The 22365-nt window shown below is 45.1% G+C and overlaps 1 protein-coding gene across 4 annotated transcripts in view; it reads left to right on the top strand.

Moving 5' to 3' along the window:
- LOC106750930 overlaps positions 1 to 21930 on the top strand; it is a 102924-nt gene extending 80994 nt beyond the window's left edge. The window contains exons 3-15 of one of the 4 annotated variants that reach the window (XM_014631593.1): positions 2136 to 2228; positions 7026 to 7192; positions 7859 to 7932; positions 8054 to 8152; positions 13266 to 13632; positions 15968 to 16228; positions 16756 to 16906; positions 17332 to 17440; positions 18481 to 19582; positions 20291 to 20341; positions 20495 to 20538; positions 21163 to 21306; positions 21387 to 21479. In XM_014631593.1, coding sequence (XP_014487079.1) covers positions 2136 to 2228; positions 7026 to 7192; positions 7859 to 7932; positions 8054 to 8152; positions 13266 to 13632; positions 15968 to 16228; positions 16756 to 16906; positions 17332 to 17440; positions 18481 to 19582; positions 20291 to 20341; positions 20495 to 20538; positions 21163 to 21306; positions 21387 to 21479 — 2755 coding nt within the window. Of the gene's footprint in view, positions 1 to 2135; positions 2229 to 7025; positions 7193 to 7858; positions 7933 to 8053; positions 8153 to 13265; positions 13633 to 15967; positions 16229 to 16755; positions 16907 to 17331; positions 17441 to 18480; positions 19583 to 20290; positions 20342 to 20494; positions 20539 to 21162; positions 21307 to 21386 lie in introns of all 4 variants that reach the window. The other 3 variants (XM_014631592.1, XM_014631590.1, XM_014631594.1) reach the window with 3 other exon arrangements.
- Positions 21931 to 22365: the final 435 nt, after the last annotated feature.

The following is a 22365-nucleotide window of genomic DNA, read 5'->3' as shown; positions in this document are numbered from 1 at the left end:
ACCCGCCGGTTCTCGCGGCTTCCCCGCGGCCGTTTCAGCCGCAGCTGTATCGGAGAAAACCTCCGGAGCGGAGTCTTGTAGCCGCTGTTATCAGCGCGATAACACGGCCCAAGGCCACCGCCGGGGATAATAATTAGCCAAAGCTGCGAAATTGTGTAACCGCCGGATAACCTCCACGCCATGGATTTTGGATAAGCCCCTGTGCACATTGTTGTTAATTACAATGTAGTCGTGAAGATAATCCGATTCTCCCGCTCGAGCTGACTCGATAAGTCATCGCTCGTCGGCGCTTTTGCAGCTTGCGCCCGTGTAGCTTTAATTGTTGTTAACTCCCTCGGGCTCGGCTCTGCGTATTTTACTATATTTTTGCGACGGTGCAGGGTGTGGCCAACCGCCCGATTATTATATTGAATATCAAAGCCCGTGCATTTTCTCATTTATTCTGACCCACTTGCGTTATTATTCAGAGCAGCTCGTGACTGTTTTTTTCTTTCCTTTCTTTCTCGCGGCAATAAATGTTGGTATTTTTAAACATAAAATCGCAAGCGAAACATTAAATTTTTTTCCGAGATTTCGCTCTTCTCTTCTTCTCTCTCTCTCTCTCTCTCTCTCTCTCTCCCTTCTCTCTCCCTTCTCTCTATTTTTTTTTCTACCCACACTACGACCGAGCGATTTAACTGTACTCTCGATTAGAGAGAATCCATTTTATCTGGTGGAAAATCAATTCCCGCGAGTAAGTTACGGCGAGCCGTCTACACGCTTCTGAATGTCGTCGCACGTCAGTGTAATCTACGTCATCGATATTGCAGCGCATAATTCAATCAACCGTATGTAACGCCGTCGCTTTCCCCTTCGCCTGACGGCGGATGATCGGTAAACAGATCTCCGGCGTCTAAAGTTTCCATTTTCGGAAATGAACGTCCCCACGCCCCGACTTTTCACGGCGCGATATTCTCGCCGATGTAATCGCCGCCCGGGCGCTCGTTATCGCGGTGCAAGTACTAAAATTAATCGTGTTTTTCTCGCGAGAACGATAATCTACCGAGGTTTGTCTCGAATCGCGGCCTTTATCCGCGCAGATTAATATTTGCGGTAGATCGCGGACGTTTGATTTATGCAACGCGCTCAATACCGAACGCGCTGTGTCATCGTTACCGCGGCCACTCCGCTACTTCTCTCTCTTTCTCTCTTTTTATCCGTCTCGCTCGTTTCTCCTCAAGTTATCCGCGAGTATCATTTATTAGCATTAGCTCGGCCTGTCTATACGCACGAAATAATACTCGGGGCCCGGTAAACGGGCATTCGGCCAGATACGCAGCGGATACCAGACTCCAAGCCAAAGTGCCGATTGTTTTTTGCCGCTGACGTGTCTCCCGAGTCGGAAGTGTCGCGGGAGAGACGCGCGATATTTCGCGCGGATCAGTTCGATGCGCGCGCGGACCAATTAGCCCGACTTCCGCGAGCGATCGAATGATTTACCAAAGCCAACCGGGGGATAAATTGCTATCCCGCGCGGCCGATTCACCGGACAACGACGACGACGACGGTTGTCGGCCTTCGCGCGCCGACTTCGACCTAAAACCTAACTCTGTCACCGGGAAACCCGCGCGCGCCGTCTTGACAATACGCCTTGCCTCTTTTTTAAACGCGATATTGTAACCGCGCGAGCAATCGCCGCCGATATATAGTCGTTCTATTTACGTACGTTTATACCCACCTACACGGAGAAAAAGGTTTCCTTAGATATACCATCTCGACTTATTTAACCAAAATTTGTCTCACTGAAGCAACATATGCGAAATATTATTCGTTTGAGTGAACATTTTATCGTCTCATCCGGGAAGATTTTATCGTTCAACCGAGAGAACGCTATTGTTTGAAATAATATCTTTCAACCGAATAAAATATTATTTGGTTATTATAAATATGTAAAATGGAGCAAATCATTTCTTCGTGAGAAAATTTATCTTTCGTTTGAAGCAAATTTTTTATTTAGAATAAATACGTATTCGTTGAAAAGTCGTACAATTGTACTCGTTAATCGAAACATTAGTTGTTGTTTTTTTTGGCGCATGCTAATGATGAAATTGGTGTTGGGATGCGATAAAATTGATTTGAAGAAATCTTTTTCTCAGTGCACGAGGAGCGAAATGCGAGGTGGTAGAAGAAGAAGGAAGAGAAAAAGAAGGAGAAGAAGAAACGGTTAATCGCCATCGAAGCTATTCAAGGTGCTGGAATAAATATCTCGCCATAACTCAGCGGTTGAAACAGCGTTGCGTAATCTCTCGCGCGGTTTTACGATTTCATTTATAGCTTTTTCCGACTTTCGTCGTGTAACCGGGCGTTATCGAGAGGCGTTATCGTATGAGCCGGGTTGTTACAGACGCCGATCGTGTTACATGAAACGGTCCCCGAAGGCGTCTGAGATATCTCTAATAACGGGAAAATATTCGCGTTTGAAAGACATTGCCGATGTTAGACGTGTCGAAACACCGGACGTGGAAGAGAGCGAAAGGCGATACCGTAAACTGAGAAATCCATTTAGTCGACTCAAACAAAATGCTTGTTTGGATATGAGCAAACAAATATTTTTGCTTGCGAGAGGCAAAATTTGATTCTCTGAAACGAACATGAAAAAGGTCTCAACTAATTTTTCGGTATAACACAGCAACAATAATTGGTTTCGTTTCGACGGGAAATCCATTGGCTGCGTTCAGCGGAGAAAAAAGCAGCTTAGCAACAGTTGTGAAATTCGTGAATTTGATTGGGATATGTTCTTAATCTTACTTGAATCTAAGAGCATATACCAATCTAATTCACAGATTCTATAACAGTTGCAAAGCTGTTTCCCTTTTTCTCACGTACATTTTCTTACGTTGGCGCATATCGGGATGTGCGCGAATTATCTTATCCTGTGTTTGCTCTTTCCGATGACTTTATCCTGACACTCTTTTAACGGAATAACGAGAAGGATCGACTCTCGTGAAAAATGATCGTGTAATTTCGCTAAAAGAGAAAAAAATGCAAGTAACTTTTATCCTGCATCTCCCTTCTACTACCATCGCCTGTCTCGAAGAGATCATTCATCGTCGTACGATGCTGCACTCGGCATCGCGCAATTTTCATCGAAGAACCGGTATTTTACTTTGACGCGCATCGCTCAAAAATATTTCCGAGATGCCGACAGTCACACGTAGAACCGCATGCACGTGCAATAGGTCCGATTATACGGGCAAAGAGGTCGGGGCATCATATGCGCGTGTAGACGTCGTCGTGCAACGTCGGATGCGCGTTCGCTCACACTCTCTTCCCTCACTTTTCGATCGTTTTATATGCGCGACGAGCAACAGGTCGTCAATGCTATTTCCAAATACTTGCGTTGCAACGCAACGTAAATTAGCGCAATATCGCAATATTAGCGCGATGCCGTGACTTTCGGTCGACGGTTTCTACGCAACGAGAAATTATCTCGGAAATTTATACAAATCATAATGGATCCTAGCTGGACGCACTATCGGGACGAAATGCGTTTGGCATACACACACACACATACACACATACTGTATAAGTAATTAATATATTATACAAGCGGTTTTTAAAGCGCCCGGTGTATTAGACGACAAGAAGAAAATAAATGTTACGTCGTTGCTTCTTGAGCTGTTCGATTACGCAAGCTAACATGTTGCGCTATGCTTACGAGATAATATTTAAATTGCGGGTAGTCTAACAGCGTGTCAATCACGCAGAATTGAGAGTATAGACAAATTATCGGTTTCCTTTGTTACTTCCTAGCCGGCTCGTTTTTGTTTCTCCGGCTTCAATTTAATGACAAGTTTTATTGTCGACGGACGTGCGCAGTGACTTGTTCAAGTTATAAATGATTGAAAGTGTGCAAAATCCATATCGACGACGCGACGGATCTGACAGCAAATGCAGTGTCAAGTTCGGTCTCGATACAGCCGAAAGTACTTTTACTTGTCATGCTCGTCAAACCGAGATCCCGATGACATATTTAAATGCCGGAATGGCCGCCGTGTCTCAAGGCCAGCGGCAATCGCGACACAAAGACCACATTGCCGCTACCTTGCAAAAACTGTATAACCGGACTGGATATTAAGGAGCATCTTCGTCAGAGACTGACGTAATCGGCGGGAGATACGTCCGCTGTGAACTGTGTCTTTCGAACTTTATATCCATACTTCGCTCTACGAGCAATTCGAAAATAGAGACCGAGGAACGACCCGGGTCAGATAGACGCGCGGCAAAAGTCATACAAACTCGGGACCAATAATTGTCGTCGTTTCAGCCCGAGAAATGTCACATATTAACATATTATCTTGAAACTTGCATTAATGATAACGTTATACGCGGGGAATTAATGGAAATATTACACATATTCNATATATATATATATATATATATATATATGGGATAGTCCGTAATTTGCCCATTAAATTTTTCATGAACGGCCAATTGATTTCACCCGGCTTAAATATATATCGTGTATCAGGTATAATATATGTCAAAGTATAGTGAAATAAAAAGAATAATTTGTAAGAATAAAATTCAATAACTGTGATCTCGATGCACTTTATCTGTTCACGAATGTGCTCTCGATTATTATCGCAGCGTTTGGATTTTCGCACAATCGGTCGGGATTATCATTGATAAAACATTTTACATACGTGAGCATCGGTGCCACGCTCAAGGATACTTCAATTTACTCCTAATATCTACCGTAATATACTACATAGCGAGCCAACAACCTATGTGTTAATTGGTGTAATTCGATTTTGCCTCACGCTTTGCGCTTACCACTTTAGCGGGAACGATCCGCCTCGTAGAGATTTCCATCAAATTTGAAATTCCCTCGAATTGGGCAGGTGTCGCTTTCGTAATATCTCGATATGCGAAATGCAAATACCGTCGACTCGCGACGTCGAAATAATAATTGATAACGAACGGCCGTAAGAACGCGAGGAATCATAAACGGAAATTCACCACACGGCAATTGTAATAAAATCAAGTAACGATTGTAATTTCGAACGATTGTTATTTCAATTGTAATTATAATTTTTAATTTCATTATACGCCGTTGTGTGCGCAATATTATGCCTTATAAACACATTTTCTCTATATGTTACGTATTGACACTTTATTATTTTTAATGATATATAATATTAATTATACATGTGCAATTATACGTATATATATGTAAATTTTAACTTTTTATAAAAAAATATAGTTACGTATATGTTTCTTTAAATACAGATATATTTTTCTTAATATGTTTTTCGTAATATGTTCTTAATATATGGAAATATGTTTACCATGCACCTCAATTATAGCTTATCAATATGTAACGTGCAAGCCACTTTCAAAGAATATTTAAAAAACACTGGCCTCGTAAATGCATATATATATATATGAAACAAAATACACGCGCGACTGTTTACTATATTACACGTATAGACGCATATACTATATTACATAGTCAAGGATGTAGACTTATTTCCGTGCGTACTTGCGCGCGATGGTGTGAGTTGATTGTACGATAACTGCGGCAAGCTATACGACGTAATAAAGATATTACGGCGTTTCCCTTTGTGTCATGCGCGAATTCGGTCCACATTTTCGTACGACCATCGTGATAAATATTCTTTGAAGATCGGCGGATTATTAGTTTCGGCGGATTATTCGTCGTTATTTCTGTATTCATCATAATGAACTCTTCTCCTTTCGCACTTAAACAAACGGTTATCGCGAGTCGACATACGCGTCGACGATAAATGAAGGTAGGATGTTTTCCTTTTATAATAAAATAACTTTACACGGTGACTATTATCGTTGCGAGTCAGCGCTGCGAAGTCGTGGGAAATTCTCACATTTGACAAGCATTAATACATAAATAATATATCCGTACAGCCAAACGAAGTTATTTGAGATTCACGCGGCTTCGGAAAGCGAAGCGAGCACCGGCGATACGAAAAGCATGAAAGAGTTAGCTCTGTCGTTCACACGTTTCAGTACAGCCATACATGCCCGTGTATTTCAGGTGTTGATGCTTGCGAACGGCGTAAAGCTGGGTATACACCGAGCGAGCGAGCGAGAAACGAATAACGAATGCAACTTTCGTTGTTACGATTTGGAAAATTTTGCTAGCCATAACGAATCCGAAGAGAACGTTGCGAGTTGATTTGCTCGTAAGATGCTTTGATTTTGTTGAAAATTTAAAGAGCGATCGCCGTCTCGCTATTTGCGCTGGCTGTACTAAAACTGTGTGAACGAGCTAACTCTTTCCTCGCGCCTTTCATATCGCTCGGTCGGCTCACTTTCCGAAGTCGCATAAATCTCTCGCGGAGCTTTGTTTGGCTACACGGATATGTGGTAGGTATTTGTTAAGTGGCGGTGAGGGCTCGAATTATCTACGATTTCGCAGCGCTCGTACTAATTAGTAACAATTGCAACAGAAAACGGACCCACGGCGAGAGTTCCGTCTGTGGAACGACCGTCGTGGCGCATAGAAAAACGTAAGCGGTGAGATTTAAATGGTAAGGAAATTGACCAACCAATCGGTATGTTTCTTTAGGTTCGTGTATTCCAAAAGACGATAGAAGCGAGGATTAATTTGGCCTTGGGATTTCAGTCGGTTGAAATCCCTAATTACTTCTGTTTACGGTCAAATTTCTCGTCGCTTCTGTAGTCCTTCGGGACGCACAAACCTCGACAAAGAAATACGAAACATTCATATTGACGAATAAATAAATATTATTTAAAAAGAACAAAAAGTCTCATTATTTTTTGATCACCCCTCGTATACTGATCGGTTGGTGAATTCTTACCGCTTACCATTTTTCTCTACCGTGCCGTCCGCTTAAGTCCCGAACGAGAATACGACATTTTGTACGCGACACGCGACTTGTTCGTATAAACTCGTAAATTGTTGCCTCATTAATTTTAGATACGTAATCTCGCCGCCACGTAGATGCCGCTGCTGAATTCCGCTTGTCGCTTTTCTGTTACAGCAATCCACGAGCGTCGCGGAACATGGCGGAGAAGCAACGACGCGACAATCTAAACACAAATATTTCGACGATGGCGGCCCTGCTACCGATCGTCGCTGGAAGTTCGAGGAGGATGGACAAGATATCCATTCTGAGGTTAGCCGCCGCCTTCCTGAGGACACAGTACAGTAAGTCTCGTTAGAACGTTTCCTTCGTATTCTTCGATTTCATTACTGGATATTTTCCCGGTAATCCCGCAACTACATTAATTCACAGTTTATTACGATATATAATTTATAGTTATTATTGTTATATGTTATTTTATATTAAAGTTTATTATATGAACTATCGTATTTTATTATCTTTTACGCTTTCGTGGTATGGAGGAATGCTCAATTCGACTTCCGAGTTGGTCCCGCGTCCTTCGTGGATTTATTTCCGACGTTTCGTGAACGGTTTCAGCTCGTTCCTCCGGAGAAAGGAACGTTCTGAAACTGAATTTCCTCTCCCCGAAGAAGTAAACTGAAATGTTCACGAAACGTCGGGAACGAAATCCATGAAGGACGGCGAGGCTAACTCGAAAACTAAGCCATCGTCTTATTCTATTCTTATCTTTATTGAAGATCGAGTAAAATTGCTGATCACGGCATGTTCGTTCGTTAAATATCTCAACTGTGAAGAAACAATCACAAGCAAGTGAAAGCTGTGCAAAACGGAGTGGTCCGTCTTGCGAGACACGTTGCCGATAGCTCGGAGCTAATCATTTATTCATATTAACGGAGCTACTCTCCGATTTACGCGCGGGTGTGAGGAAAGCATTACTCACGGTCACGTACCTCGTGCGTTATTTACAGCACTCGGACGTGGCTCGACGAACTTCCTTCCCCGGCAATTCAACGAATTCGACCTGGAACGATATTTCGTCGACGTGAGTACACAACGCTCTCTCGTATCTAATATTCGGATCTCGTGACGATCGACACTCACTTCTAGATTCGTTTCTTTTCCTTCCGTTTTCTTTTTTTTTTTTTTTTCAAATCAAATAACAGCAACTGATTGGCAACGGGGGCTTCTTCCTGGTGGTCACCGCGACGGGGAAGATCGTCTACGTGAGCCGACAAGTGGAACAGCATCTCGGTCATGCTCAGGTGAGTCCACTCTCTTCTTCCCTTTATTATGGGTGTGATGCGCAATTTGGAAAAAAAATCACAGGAGAATCCGGAATAAATATTAATAAATAGTAAGTGTAGTAAATACTACATACTAGAGTAAATATTAATAGGGTGAATGCTAATAGTTATATTAGTTTTATAAAAACCACGAGAGAGAGAGAGAGAGAGAGAGAGAGAGAGAGAATACTTCTAACATCGCGATCGGTGTTCCGATACTTTTTATCTTGGATGTTTGAGCATTTTATTTTCGCGTTGCTAACTGGTTTAATTGTATCCGCCCCCGCAGGGCGAGGCGTGGCGATTGAAAATCAACTTATCAATTTATCAAACTCAATTTATCCCATGATACAGAGAAACGTTCCTCGTTACAATGAACACACCCCTGTCCGTCCGCGGGAGATAATCTGTATAATTGAGCGCGGTCCTAAACGCTGAAAACGCGAGACGCGTCGCGCACTAACGAAAAAAATTGCGAGAACGACTTTTCGATAATCTTCGCACGATTGCGAGACACCGTATCGATGCCGCTTTCCCTGTACGTTTGCGATAAGGTCAAGTTGACGCTTTGCACCGCTCGAGAGAAAGAGAGAGAGAGAGAGAGAGAGAGACTATAGGCGCTTTAAATATTCGCCGTGGAGGTTATTAACGGGGGACCTATTTATCCACCATCGACGTTTTGCGGAATTTCCGTCTCTTTTCTCTCCGGCGATTTTATTTTTCCTCTCTCTCTCCTGTTCTTTTCTTTCTTTTCTTCCTTTCGTCCGGTGTATCTATATTCCGACCATTGAAACATCGGCGATATACTTTCGCGCCGGCGCTGAGAAGAGGGTGGGAAGGCGGATAGAGGGATGGTTAGATAGCCGAGTGGGTGGGTAGAGGATGGGTGGGCGGCAGGGAGGACGGAGGGCAGCGATCGCGATCTCGCGGTGCTGCAGCTGCAGCACCGACCTACCCCTGTGCGCGCGGAGTTAGGAATTATCGATCAAATGAGTGCGTGCAACGCAAATACGCTCCCATGGCAACCGCGCGCGCTGTATGCCTTCTGCTCCTTTTCGCTCTGTGAAACGTACCTGCCAATACACACGGGCGCGCACACTCTCGTTTCGCGTATATTTGTACATACGCGAAGCCGGGGGAGGGGGGGAAGGATCAACCGTGCGGTCGCTCGCTAAAAGAACCGTGTAACTCGTTCCGAAAGAGAGAAAGAGAGAGAGAGAGAGAGGGGCTCAATCGCTAATGAGCCGCATATCGGACGATTCCGCTTGCGACGATAAGCGACTACCGAGTGACTTTCGCCCGGCGGTTCAATTCGCGACGATCTCCCGCGATCGGCCGGATGAATCGCCGCTCGACGATGAAAATATGTATGTTAATCCGCGGAGAAATATGGGTCGGAAGTATTAAGCAATTTATTTGGAGCAATTTCCGCAGAGCGTCGCTCGGAAAATATATTTCAGCGCGACCGAGAATACGCGGCGCGAATATCTCGGGGATGGTGAGAGGGGAGGGGGAGGGGGATAGAAACGGACACACACGTGCGTAGGAATTGCGCTCGGCTATTTGTCGCGCCGGTCGGACGATCGTGTTACATTCGCGAGGATCGTACTTCCAAATGATCATAATTCCGGACGAGCGGTTTAACGATATCGAAATACTGCGACGCGACGTAACTGCGAACACTAATTGTCAATACCCTATCGGTTTATTGCGCGGATTAACGCGCGGCGGTCAACGCGCTTTCGTTTGTGTAACGTCAGAAGCTGCACGAGCCGTTAAAACGGATCGTTATACGCGAATTATTCGCTCGCATTCCCTCGTACTGATTTCGCACGTATCGGCAAAAGTGCGATACTTGCTTTATCCACGAATATGAACTTATCAGACGAGACGAGGTGAACTTTGCGAGAGAGAGAGAGAGAGTAATCGCGTAAAAACCGGGCATGCGATTAAGCGGAGGGCTTCACGTACAAGAATGAAGTAACGAACGTTATGAAGGAATAACGTCCCTCACGCGCACACTCTCGTCTTACGATAAAATCAGCCCGGTCGACTACCCGGATATTGAGCGCGGATTGTGCGCGAATAATTGGCACGCTCAATGCGCGAGATATACAACGAGAGGACCCGGTCTGTGCTTCTTTGTGTAGCCGGTATATAATATCATCGTCATCCTTAGATATCACAGCCTTTCCGAACTGCCGGAAACGTCGTAATTATGCACGTGACATTTTAACGCGACGCAATAATCTCGTTCCAATCAATCTCACTGCGAAGAAACTAATTGAGGCGATCTAACCTTCCGTTCCGGGGAGCTGCCACGGAGAGCTGTGCAACATATCGAGGAAAAATTAATAAGCGGATGAAGAAAAAAGTGTGTGCCGGCTATCTCGATATCGGAATTACAAATGCGAACGCAAGAAAATGTGCGTTACGTCTAGCGATATGCGTCGTATTTGATTGAAGTCGCAGTTGAAGGCGAGAGAGTCCTGTGCCGCGCGGAGAGGTTTCAACTGCGATCGTTACGATGACGATAAAAACGCAATATCGCGCGCGCCGACAATGACGACGACGACGCATCAGAGCGAACGCACGAGCACACACGGCACGCGGGGAGTATATTTAAATCACGGGCGAATATTTTCGGCGCTAAATGAATAATGCATAAGTTACACCTGTTACTTACACCGGTCAGGAACGAGAGCCGGGATGCGGGCGCGTGAAATTAAGAGAGGCCGCGGAGTACGCCCCTGAAAATGAGTTCCCGCGAACCACGTGGTTAGCAGCACGTGTACGGGCGAGCGGCACGTGAACGCTCCCTTTTCTTGGGACACTGGGAAAAAGATTTCTGGAAATTTCATCAGTCGCGTCCGAACAAATTTCATCATTGGCGTGCTCCAGAGAAACTAATGTTTCCGTTTAATAAGTACGATCGCCAGACTTTTCAACGAATATGTATCTTTATCTTAAATAAATTTTCGTTTGAAACGAAATTTAGATAGTTTTCTTATAAATTATTTGTCTCGCATTTTATATATTTATTGTCACCGAATAATATTTTATTCGATTAAAAGATATTATTTCGCTTAATAGCGGTCTTTCTGTCAAATAATGAGACGATACGAATTTTTATTCAAACAAATAATATTTCCTATAAGCATATATTATTCCCGCGAAACAGATTCTAGTCAAATAAATAGAAAATACTAAAACTAAAGAAACCTTTCTCTCTGTGTGTATATTGTGACGGAAGTAAAATACATAAATATAGGGTCTCGGTGCGTCTGCATGTACGAAGATTCCCGGCGAGGAATTCCGCGTACACCGCGCATTGTCGAGCGCAATTTTGCGCGCCGGCGTAGCCCCGCCATAGGAGGCGCCTCGTCGGGCGGATTATTCGTGCGCTTCAGTTAATCAAAAACCGACTTACCCATCTCGTTGAGCCTTCGTGTAACGACTTACTTTCAAGGACAGCTCACCTTCGAGGCCTTCCGCCGAACGTCGCTGCTGGAAACCGCGAAAAGTTCGGCCGCTCATTAGAAAGAGCGCCGTGGTCGAGGTCGAGTCGCGCGCCGTGCGATTCTCTCGTCTGTATGCGTAGCGTATCCATCGTTCTCCCCCGGGAGCACCCTCCGTGTTGCCGCGGGAAAACAAGAGAGAGAGAAAGAGGGCGACCGGGCGACGATGGTGGTGTAACAACGCCGAGGATAAAATGTAAAAAATGTCCGCGCTATCGATCGCGCCCGCGTTCGCCGGTGGCGCTCCAGATTCAGGCGTAACGATAATTCGCCACTCTGCCGTAACGAACCGGCTCTACTCTCTCTCTCTCTCTCTCTCTCTCTCGGGGCTGGGCGATTTCCTCTCTCTCTCCCTTCCTCTTTCTCTCTTTCGGTTTGTACGCGTAAGGGATGCCGGAGACGCAGGAAGATGAAGATACTAAGAGGGAAGGAGAAGAAGAAAGGGAGGACAGAGGAGGAGGAGGAGGAGGGACGAAGAAGAGGCGAAGGAGAAAGAGGGCAGACGGGGCGGGAGGTTGTTTGCGAGAGCGCGGGTCTGCTCTCGTTTTTTAAGAAGGCACTCACAATCAGGCGTGTATTGTTCTCAAGGAGAAGCCCCCCGCGGGGAAAACGAGCTCTGTCGCCGACGTGGTGCACTGTCGCGGTCGCGGTCGTCGTCGTCGGCGACGCCGATGTTGTCGTCAAGATCTACGTACGCGTATCCACGGCGCAACGCGATTCGCCGCGCGGAAGACGATACCATTGAAAGTGTAGATGGCCCTTAAGGAGCCCGAGAAGTTCCCGCACGAAACTTTCCGGTATCTCCATTCGGGGAACGAACGTGCGGCAAATTGTCGGAGCGCGGAGACGCGTCGATTAAATTTTAAGAGAAAAGTCGATGGTATTGCCTCGAGTCGCGATAGTAGCGAAGACGTCATTTCTGGTACTAACGTAACTCGGAAAGGTAACGAGATTTGCGACGCCGCTTTGCGAAATACGATATTTGTTTTTACCCCGGATGTGCGTAAGCGGACGCGCGGATCTTCGCGGCAACGCCTAGTAATTTCGGGGGAAATTAGGGGTATTAACGGCAAAATTGATTATTTTACTTGGAGAATAGATTAAATCGAGCGTTCCAACGTATTCCCGCAAAGTGACGATTATCAGACGTCACTCGGCCGCTCGGTGGCGAGAGAAGGGATGAAAACGCCGAATCCTCTCACCGCGCGTCGTCCCCCTTCCTTCCGCTTCCAAGATCCAAGTAACACTGGTCGTTCTCATTCGGAGGCATCCTATTAATTAGTTTCGAATTAAACCGGGTGATTAAAGGCGAAATTACATTGAAATGAATCGGTTAACCGGAACGAGGAAGCTCTCGAGGAATTAATTTCTCTCGTCGTACGAATCGAAATTGGACATCTCGTTGCGCAAACAATCGTAAGAACATCGATAAAAATATAAACACACACAAATATATACGAGTGCAATACACAACTCGCAAGAATCATCGCCGGTCCAACAAGGCCCGGCCTTCGATTGAACTTTTTTGAGATCAGGCCGAAATTCGTGCTGAACCCCTCGGCGTGTTGTTGCAGAACGAGTTGCTGGGTCAGTCCCTGTACAATTTCGTCCATCCCGAGGATCACAACGAGCTTACGCGAAACATCAGGCCCGACGACATGCAGCTGACGTCGGCGCCGTCGCCGACGCAGATCGTCACGCAGATGTCGGACACGGCGAGCGAGAGCAGTTCCAGTTCCTCGGAGGACTCGACCAGCCAAAGATCGGACAGGATCAAGCTCTTCCGTGAGCAGAGGCGGAACTTCAAGATCCGCATGTCGCAGCGCACCGTTTCGAGGCGCGAGAACACGCAATACGAGTGTCTCGATGTTTCGGGGATCCTCCGGCTCGCGGAGGCCTGCCGGAACGCGGAGACTAACGGGAACAGGGGGAGACATCGAGGTGAGTCAGAAAAAGTTTTGCCCCGAACATGCCTGCATTCCTTTCTCGTCATCTCGTCTCTCATTCTCGCGGCGGCAGACTTTTCCTCTCATTAATTTGATAAATTCAATTTAACATTTTAGACTGATTAAATCTCTAGCTGTTCTTTTTTCCTCCTCCCCCCTCTCTCTCTCTCTCTCTCTCGCTCGCTCGCTCATTCCACACGGCAAGGATTATTAACTTAAATTTCATCATATTTTTTTATTTCCACTTCCCGTTAATTAATAGGACTTTAACCTAATTATCTCGGCTAACGATACATGTATTATTAAACCGTCTTTTATATATGGGAAAACAGAGGACGAATGTTACTATAATTGGAAAGAATCATTAGGAAATGTTCCGAATGAATTATGAATCCCGTCGAGAGATGAACGTACTTCCCGAATGTAGATTGCAGCTGGCAAACCCGTGGTACATTTAATTCGGTCACGGGGGCCTCGGATAATTATACGAGTGGATTTTTCAGTTATTACACCTTATCTTAGCATCCTGCGTGTAGCACCTGCGTGTACAGTCGACGACAAAAGCGTGTCCTCATCGTGAGTTAGATTAATCGCTATTTATTATGCATTCTATGGCGAATGGTCCACAGGCGAGTTCCGGTTCGAAAGAACACTCCGTGCAGTTTCACCGGATCGATGGTCCCTGTTTTATCACGCGACGAGCCGCGGAAACCCGTTGCGCTGGTCTCGAAACGAGTATTGCAAATATTTACTCTACTCGTGTATTTAAATTTAGACCTTCGCCGTCGCCGGCGAAGAAACGTAGGCGCAGTCATCAGAGCCGCTTAACGTACAATCTTTAACTCGCCTCCGATTGTTAAATTAAACTGTACGCTCGAAAGCGCGTATACACACGCGACACACACGCCACGCATACACGCACGCACGGATTCGTCGGCTCGTTCGCGGACAGATCGGCATAGGAGGGCTCGTCGAGCGAACGCCGACGTTTCTATGACGGGTTCTAAATCACATCACGTCCCATTACACAAGATGCCCCTGATTCGTCGCGCTATCTTCCACCACGTATGAATTTTTTGTGTGTAGTACGACCTGATTTTTCCCTGGTAAAAATTTAATGAAAAACCAACATCTGTTGCTGACTAGCTGGCTGGCTGGCTGGCTGGCTGGTTCGTTCGTTCGTTCGCCTGCCTGCTTGTTCGCTCTTTGACATTAAATATCTTAATTATTTAATTTGAAATTGTATTTTTGTCGGAACAAAGGCTGTTCTCTCGCGCATAGTGGAATATGATTTTGTTACCTGCTGAAAGTTTCGTTTGTATGTAAATTGCAATTTTCCCACGAGCAATCGTTGTTTAGGAAATTGTTTGGAAATTCATATGTTACACGGGCATTGTAGAGAATCTCTAAACACCGTGCGGGTACTTTTTTACAATACAGAATGCATTTGAACTCCATCGACAAAGTCACAGGATAAAAAAAATATAGTTTATTCGTCAAATTGCGTATTTTACAAGTAAATAACTAAACACGCTGTTAAAAAATGGTTCAAAACGTCTGCCTCCCTCATCAATGTACAATTAATATTTATGGAGTAAGGACGTGTGTTTTTTTTCATTTCACTCGTGACAATACACCAGCGTCACATTGAATGATTTTTCGATTTTTTTTAAATATTTAGAAGTATCAAAATTGATAGGTATTATCTTCAAAAACAAGTAAAAAAAGATCGTATTAACCCGCTTATCACGATACATTTTTTTCATCGTCATCCGAAAGCTGTATCTCGAGGACCAAGCTTTTGCGGACGTACACGATAAAAAATTTGGTATTAAATTTAACACATCTCACATATCCCAAACGGTTCTACTCAAATTTTTGTGTTAATTTAACACAAGATGAGTATATTGAGAAGTAGCACGAATACTATATTGAAAATCAGCGGAAAATTAACGCGTTAATCGGCACTGAAGATTAAAATGTGTTATTTTAACACTTACACCTGTTGAATATCGACACTACGCGGAACGTTGAGATAAAACAAACACAATATGTGAAATTAGCACGCGTGTATGTTGAAAATGTAACGCGAGAACTTCGACAACGACCGATCTTGATGCAAGTACAAAATATTTTCCACCGTATATATTTACCAAGACCTTTCACTGATTTTTCAACCTAGGCTCCTGTAAATTCGTCAGTCGAGAGTTCAGACGATCAGAGTGTATGCACGCAGATCTGTGTGCACACATCCTCGACTCGTCGGACTCGCGTCCGGCCCTCGGCCGGTGTCCGATTGTTACTGATTTTTGCACGAATGATCCCGGCAGAAATGACGAGCACCAGCAACGACATCGTTTTCGCCAGCATAGCGAGCCTGCCGAAGAAACGTTCCATCACCGAATTATCGATAATCGACGCCAATAAAGACGAATATGTGACGCGGCATCTGATCGACGGGCGTATCATCTACTGCGATCACAGGGTGTCTGTCGTCGCCGGATACTTGTCGGAGGAGGTGTCGGGTTTGAGTGCGTTCGCCTTCATGCACAAAGATGACTATAAATGGACGATGATTGGCCTACAGCAAAGTAAGCCTCTGTTTCGAGGGTAATTAGCGTCGCGGATTCGCGTATACTCGAACCGATCTCCTTTTTCCGCTCGAGTCTTCGAATGCCGCGGCGATGAATTAGCATCGCGAGTCATTAATATATTCGAAACGTCGGAGCAATATCGGTGCGTATAAATAACTCGTTATCGTATTAAAATACGCCGGCGTCGCACGTATATTTCTGCATACTGTATGTCGCATTTCGCATGGTCAAATTATCGAAGTTATATTACGTTGCGCCTTATTTTTGACGGTTATATTACCGAAGTTATATTACACCGCCGCGCCGAGCATCGTTGTTTTAACGTATTCGCGCGCGCGCGCGAAGAGGATCGCCGATACGCTGATTTACATGCTGTTATCATATCCAATTGCAATTCAAATCCAGCGACGAAGTGCGCGTAGAGCCGCTCGTTTAAAGTGTAAACAGGAAGTTAAATATAGGTTTTCGCGTTTTGAAATGCGCGTGGCCGCTGATATGTGATCCTCTCGTGTGTATTTCCGCAGTGTACGTCCAGGCGGTGACTTGCGGCTCGTCTTGCTACAGATTACTCGCGAAAACCGGGGAATTCATTTACCTGCGGACGCACGGCTACCTGGAGTACGACAAGGACACGCAAACGTTCGAATCGTTCGTTTGCATCAACACGCTGATAACGTGAGTACCACGCTCGAGGATTAAAAACGAGCCGCGAAGTGAGCGGCAAATCGATTCCGATTAATCAATAGAGACGCAGTAGCGCCCAGGTATACACGCGTATTTCAATATATCAGACGTTAAATGGAGCACGAAGTGAAAAAGGGGAACAGAGAGTCATCGACTGTGCTCTCCCAAGTTTCTAACGAGTTCCTCGCAACACGCGCGCGCGCGCGCCCCATCCGAGTATTACATTTATGCTAAAATTACAAATATCTTCTGTGATTTTTGTCTTTACACGTCATCCTGTCGTTTTTTCTTTTTTTTTCTTTTTTTTTCTATTTATCTCTGTGTATTAATCCGTATCCCGGGTGGTAGATAAGACGTCTCTCTTTTCGCATCCAATGCAGAACGACATGTAGTAACGGAGGAATCTTTATGTGTAGAGAGGAGGAAGCAGTCGAACTCATAAAAGAGATGAAACAGAGGTTCTCCGCGGTCGTGGAAGCGGGAACCAGCAAATTCATGATTCAGGATACTGACAACTTGCCGCTGGTAAGTCCATCGATGCCCTCGTATCCGGTCCCGCGGAATCTGTCGTTTTAAGGGGAGGTAGAAGGGTTTAAACCCTTGCGAGGAGTCGGTAAAATTTAACTTGTTATTACAGGTATAAGAATTAGTCGGAAAATTTCCTTGTAGGCTATTTATACTTTATATTGACGATAAAAATATAATTGTGATGTTAAAAAATATTAATGTATGCAGCAGGTCGATCCGTCACACGATGCACCTTGTATTTTCGCAAGCGTAACTCAAGGCCAAAGATATCGAGATATTTTATCTTTTAAGTCAACGAATATTACATTTTTTGCAGATTTAACGAAAAATTCTATTCGAAAAATCCTTTGAAAAGATATTGAAATTTATTTAAAAAAACCGCGATAAAAGGCACTTTATTTCTGCGATGCTTCCTTTTTTCGCCGCTATTTTGTTAGTTTTTATCGAATATCTTTTTTCTTCGTTTCTAATTCAATCTAGAGAGGAAAGCTTTCAAAACATAACGCTGTTTGCTTCTATTAAAAAAATGTCAACTAGATCACTCGCAATCCCCGCAACTCCCCGGCTCTTCTTATATAGGCCACTTGTACTAAATATTAACGATAAAAATATATTTAAAAAGTTAAAAAATACGGTACGAAGTTGCGATCCATCACGCGGTATATATTATTGTTCCGCGGGCGCAATTCGGGAACAAAAATATCGAGATACTTTTTCTTTCAAGTCAGAGAGAATTACACGTTTTACAGATCTAATTAAAATCTCAACGCTCAAAAAGTATTCATTTAAATTCCACTGCGATGAAAAGTACTTCATTTCTATTCCCGCTCTCTGCCGCCACTTTGTTATTACCCTTGTCAGATATGTTTCCTCTCTTGGTCTTCAATCTACAAGGGAAAACTCGAAATGCTGTTTGTTTCTATTGAAAACGTCCGCTGGATCCCGCTCTCGCAATCCCTGCAGCGACTGCCCTCTTAACTCAGCGCGCGACTCGAGGCGAGACCAAGGCTAACGAGAACCCCCTGACTGTTCATTAGGACACGGCCTCCTGCAAGCCGGCGAAATGCAGCCTCGAGGAACCATCGCGGCTCGAGGACGCCATCACCCGGCTGGTGAGCGACCTGCCCTCGCCGGCCGTGTCGGAGGACCGTTTTTCGCCGGCGCCAATGCCGAACACGCAATTCGTCAAGGCCGCCATAATATCCTCCCGCTTGCCGCCCGCCTCCACGCAGGCCAACAAGATCGGTATCAACAAGATCGAGCACTACGTCGCTCTGCAGGGCAAGGGCAAGCAGAGCCCGAATATAAAGGAGGAGTCGAACGACGACGGTAGGCACTCCTGCGGCAAGTACATGAATTCCAGCGACGGGGAGCAGATGTCGGACTCGGAGAGCGCGAAGCCGCCGTCCGGCAAGTCGATTTACGAAAGGATCGACGGGGCCAACCACAGCAGCGTTTCGGCCGACGACGCGCAGCCGAACATTCTTGCCATTCACGAAACCGGCACGAAGCCCTTCTGCAACGCAACTCCCCGCAATCACTGCTTGAACGTGGCGCAGGGCGCGGGCGTCCTGAGCACGCAGAAGAGGATCGAGCCGTCGCAGCAGCAGACCGCGTGCAACGTCAAAGTCGAGCGCAGCGTCGATGTGTACGACTATCTGGAGAACAACAGGGAGCTGCAGTACTACGACGACGTCGCGAACGACAGCTCCGTCGTCTCGCCTACGACGAATGAGTCGCACAAACGGCTGAAGAGGATATGCAGCGAGGAGGACCTCGTCGCGATGCGCAACAAGAAGAGGCCCAACGACGCGTACGCGGCGCTGACGAACGGCAACGACGTCGTGCAGCAGGGTGTGCCCTACGTGAACTGCAGGACGACCTTCGTGACCGAGAACGACTATCCGGCGCTCACGGTCGAGTTCAATCGGTACAACGACGTAAGCTCCTCGCAGCCGTTGATGACGGCGGAGTCGCCTAACTCGAGCCTGCACGAGGTCGGGGTCGAGTATCAGCAGCTGGTGGGCAACCACCCCGCCGCCCCGTTAATTATAACGAACCCCGAGGACGAGCAGTTCGCCGATCTGCAGGATCTCAAGGACGACACGCTGCTGAGCCCGGAACTGGACGCGAATCCAGGTACCGCAACCAGTAAACCGGGTTCTCGTCCATCGGTGCAGTCGAGTACCCATTTTTTTTCCATCTGTTGAATGAAGTGGATGAAAAGAGAGTGAGAACATTCATCATTTATGTTCGTACATATTCCTTTCTGAATTTAACTTAATTTCTTTCCTTTCTCTCGGTTATGAGACTATTGCTGCTTTACCTACGAATCACTTACACGTAGCATCTTTTTAAAAAAGTAGTGTCCTTCCGATAAGTATCTCTCTCGATCACGAGTATCTCTTTTCCGTTCTCGGAAAAGAGGTGAGAACTGTGAGAACATTTATTATTTTTATCCGTACATATGCTTTTACTCAAACTCAATTTCTTCCTTTTCTCTCGGTTGTTAGACTATTACTGCTTTACTTACGAATCACGCTTAAAAAAAAAACGGTGTTTCTCTAATAATAAGTATTTGTCTTGTAATAAATATTTTTCTTAATAACTGACATTTCTTTTCCTTTCTTAGAAAAGAAGAGTGAGGACATTCATTAATTATGTCCTCGTGTATGCTCTTACCTAAATTTAGATTCTTTTTTCTCTCGATTAAATGTCCGACTATTGCTGCTTTACCTACGAATCACTTGCACGTAGCATCTTTTTAAAAAATTCTGACAGTAAGTGTACAATTCTTCCCAATCAAGATTTTGCTTAATGATAAATATTTTTCTTTCGTTCTTGCAGATATCATGATGAAGATATTCGACAATTATCGGCCTGTGGCGGATTTCGAAAGTGAGTTGACGCGTCTTGTACATCGTAAGAATAGTTATTTTCGAACTAATATTTACGAATAGTTTCGGCGAGAAGCGTCCGTTAAATTCTTCTACCCATAATTTTTGTAAACAATATTATTATTTTGACAATATATCTTTTATATTGTTTCAGAAGGTTTCAACGATAGAAAAGTGCACCAACTAACAACCGACGATGTAAGTGTACAACCCGATTAGATGTACAGTCTTTGCCCATATTATTAGACGCGTCTTAATTTTTTACAATTCATTGACTTCCGAAGACCGGCTTTATAATACGGCTCATCTATCGATCGAATTATGTTAAGGAACCATTGTTCTATAAAAAGTATTTCTTCATTTCACTCGGCTGTTACAATGACTTTGAACAAGTATGAACCCGTGCTAGTTGCATTGTCGATAATAACCGGAACAGACGTGTTTTGAACGCGTGTTATTGAAATGTATTTTTATTTTGTTAATTTGTGAATTGAAACTTCGTATTCCTTGCTTGCTAACAGAAAAATCAACTTTTGTGTGAAAACTATTAATATTGTTAACAAAAATTATGGGTAAAACGAGTGATTCGACACTTCCAGAAGGTTGCAGAGGTAAAAGCGCCGATTGACGCTGAAATTTAATCCAATCGAGTAAAAATAAAATTAGTAGCTTTCCTTCTCCTCCTAACGTATATTCTATTGAAAAAATCAAAGTACGTCTAATAATATGGCCAGGGGCTGTTGTAATTCGCAACCGATTCGCAACCCACTTGACAGACCGAAGTTTCGAGGCAGAAGTCTACATTATATAACGTGCTTGCAGCAAACGGTCAATGACGAGATAAGACGAACATATCGGCAATTAGCAAACAGCATGACGCTGCGCGAATCCCAACTCAGCGTGTTGGCGCGCGATTTGGAAAACCCGGCCCTCCGTGCCCAGAGAGAGAATTTGTCACAATTGCAGGTATCCATTTTTACGTATCCGCCAAAGATTCAGCATTATTCGGTATCGCCGAAATTACTAATTGCTTCTTCTTCTTTCAGGCCGAGCACAACATGCAGAAGCAAATGCTGAAGAACCTACAGCAGGAGCACCATAATATGCAGATGAACGTCAAGCATAACACGGGGATGTGAGAATTGGGGTAATCACAGGATCGCTTCACGAATCGGACTTGAAGCCACTCTCGAGGAGTACAAAGCGAGCTTAATAGGGTATTTCCCAGGAATCACGCTCTAATCGATGAAGAATGAGCTTTAAAGAAAAAATTATCCTGCTACTCCGAGGGACCGCATGTGGGACAACGAGAGTGTCCTATTCTCGAGGGACTGAAGCGGCAGTCAGCATAGGTGCAATTTTCGTGATATCCTCCGTCAGTTCGCGCTCCTGACGTGTCGTGTCCTGGGAGACTCCCTCGTTTTCGAATTGTCGATATCGGTTTAGAAAAGGAAAAGAAAAAAGCCTGGGACGAATATTCGGACGACCGTCGCCCATCGGTGGTGCAGCGAACGAACGGTAAATGTGCATCGATGGCGCGCAGTCGTGTGAAACTGCGTTCAGTTTCACGGCGAGAAGAAGCAGGAAGGACATTGCCTAAGTAAGACCGCTAATTAATTCACCTTATCGCCACCGGCATTTTCCGTCGATCAGAAGTGGAGAGGAAGAAGCAAGAATGACGCGAGACGTCGAAAAAGGTTTACTCTCGCGCAGAGTCAGCCGAGCGATATCGGCGTGTACAAGTGTTGTTTTTCTTTGCGTTTCTTATTTCTTCCTCTGTTTATCCCCCCCCCCCCTTCCTCTGTTTCTTTCTCTCGACTTCTCACACGAGCAAGGACTCTGCGGTCGCGCGAAAGCGACGAAGCGCGCTTTGCTCGCTAACGTTAATCGTGCGGATGCTGGGCGTTTGGTGAACGTTACTACGAATAACAGTCGCCGCTCGAGCCAATGTTGTTAAACCGGTGTCGTGGTTCTCGCGCATGCGCGACGCGCGGCTGTTGTACAACGCGACATGCGTTGAATGCA

This window comes from Dinoponera quadriceps, unplaced genomic scaffold (genome assembly GCF_001313825.1).
Source record: "Dinoponera quadriceps isolate SergipeBrazil2010 unplaced genomic scaffold, ASM131382v1 scaffold4681, whole genome shotgun sequence".
In the NCBI taxonomy this organism is placed as follows: domain Eukaryota; kingdom Metazoa; phylum Arthropoda; class Insecta; order Hymenoptera; family Formicidae; genus Dinoponera; species Dinoponera quadriceps.
The sequence above is the reverse complement of the archived record's forward strand: the minus strand, read 5'-3'. Positions and strand labels throughout refer to the sequence as shown.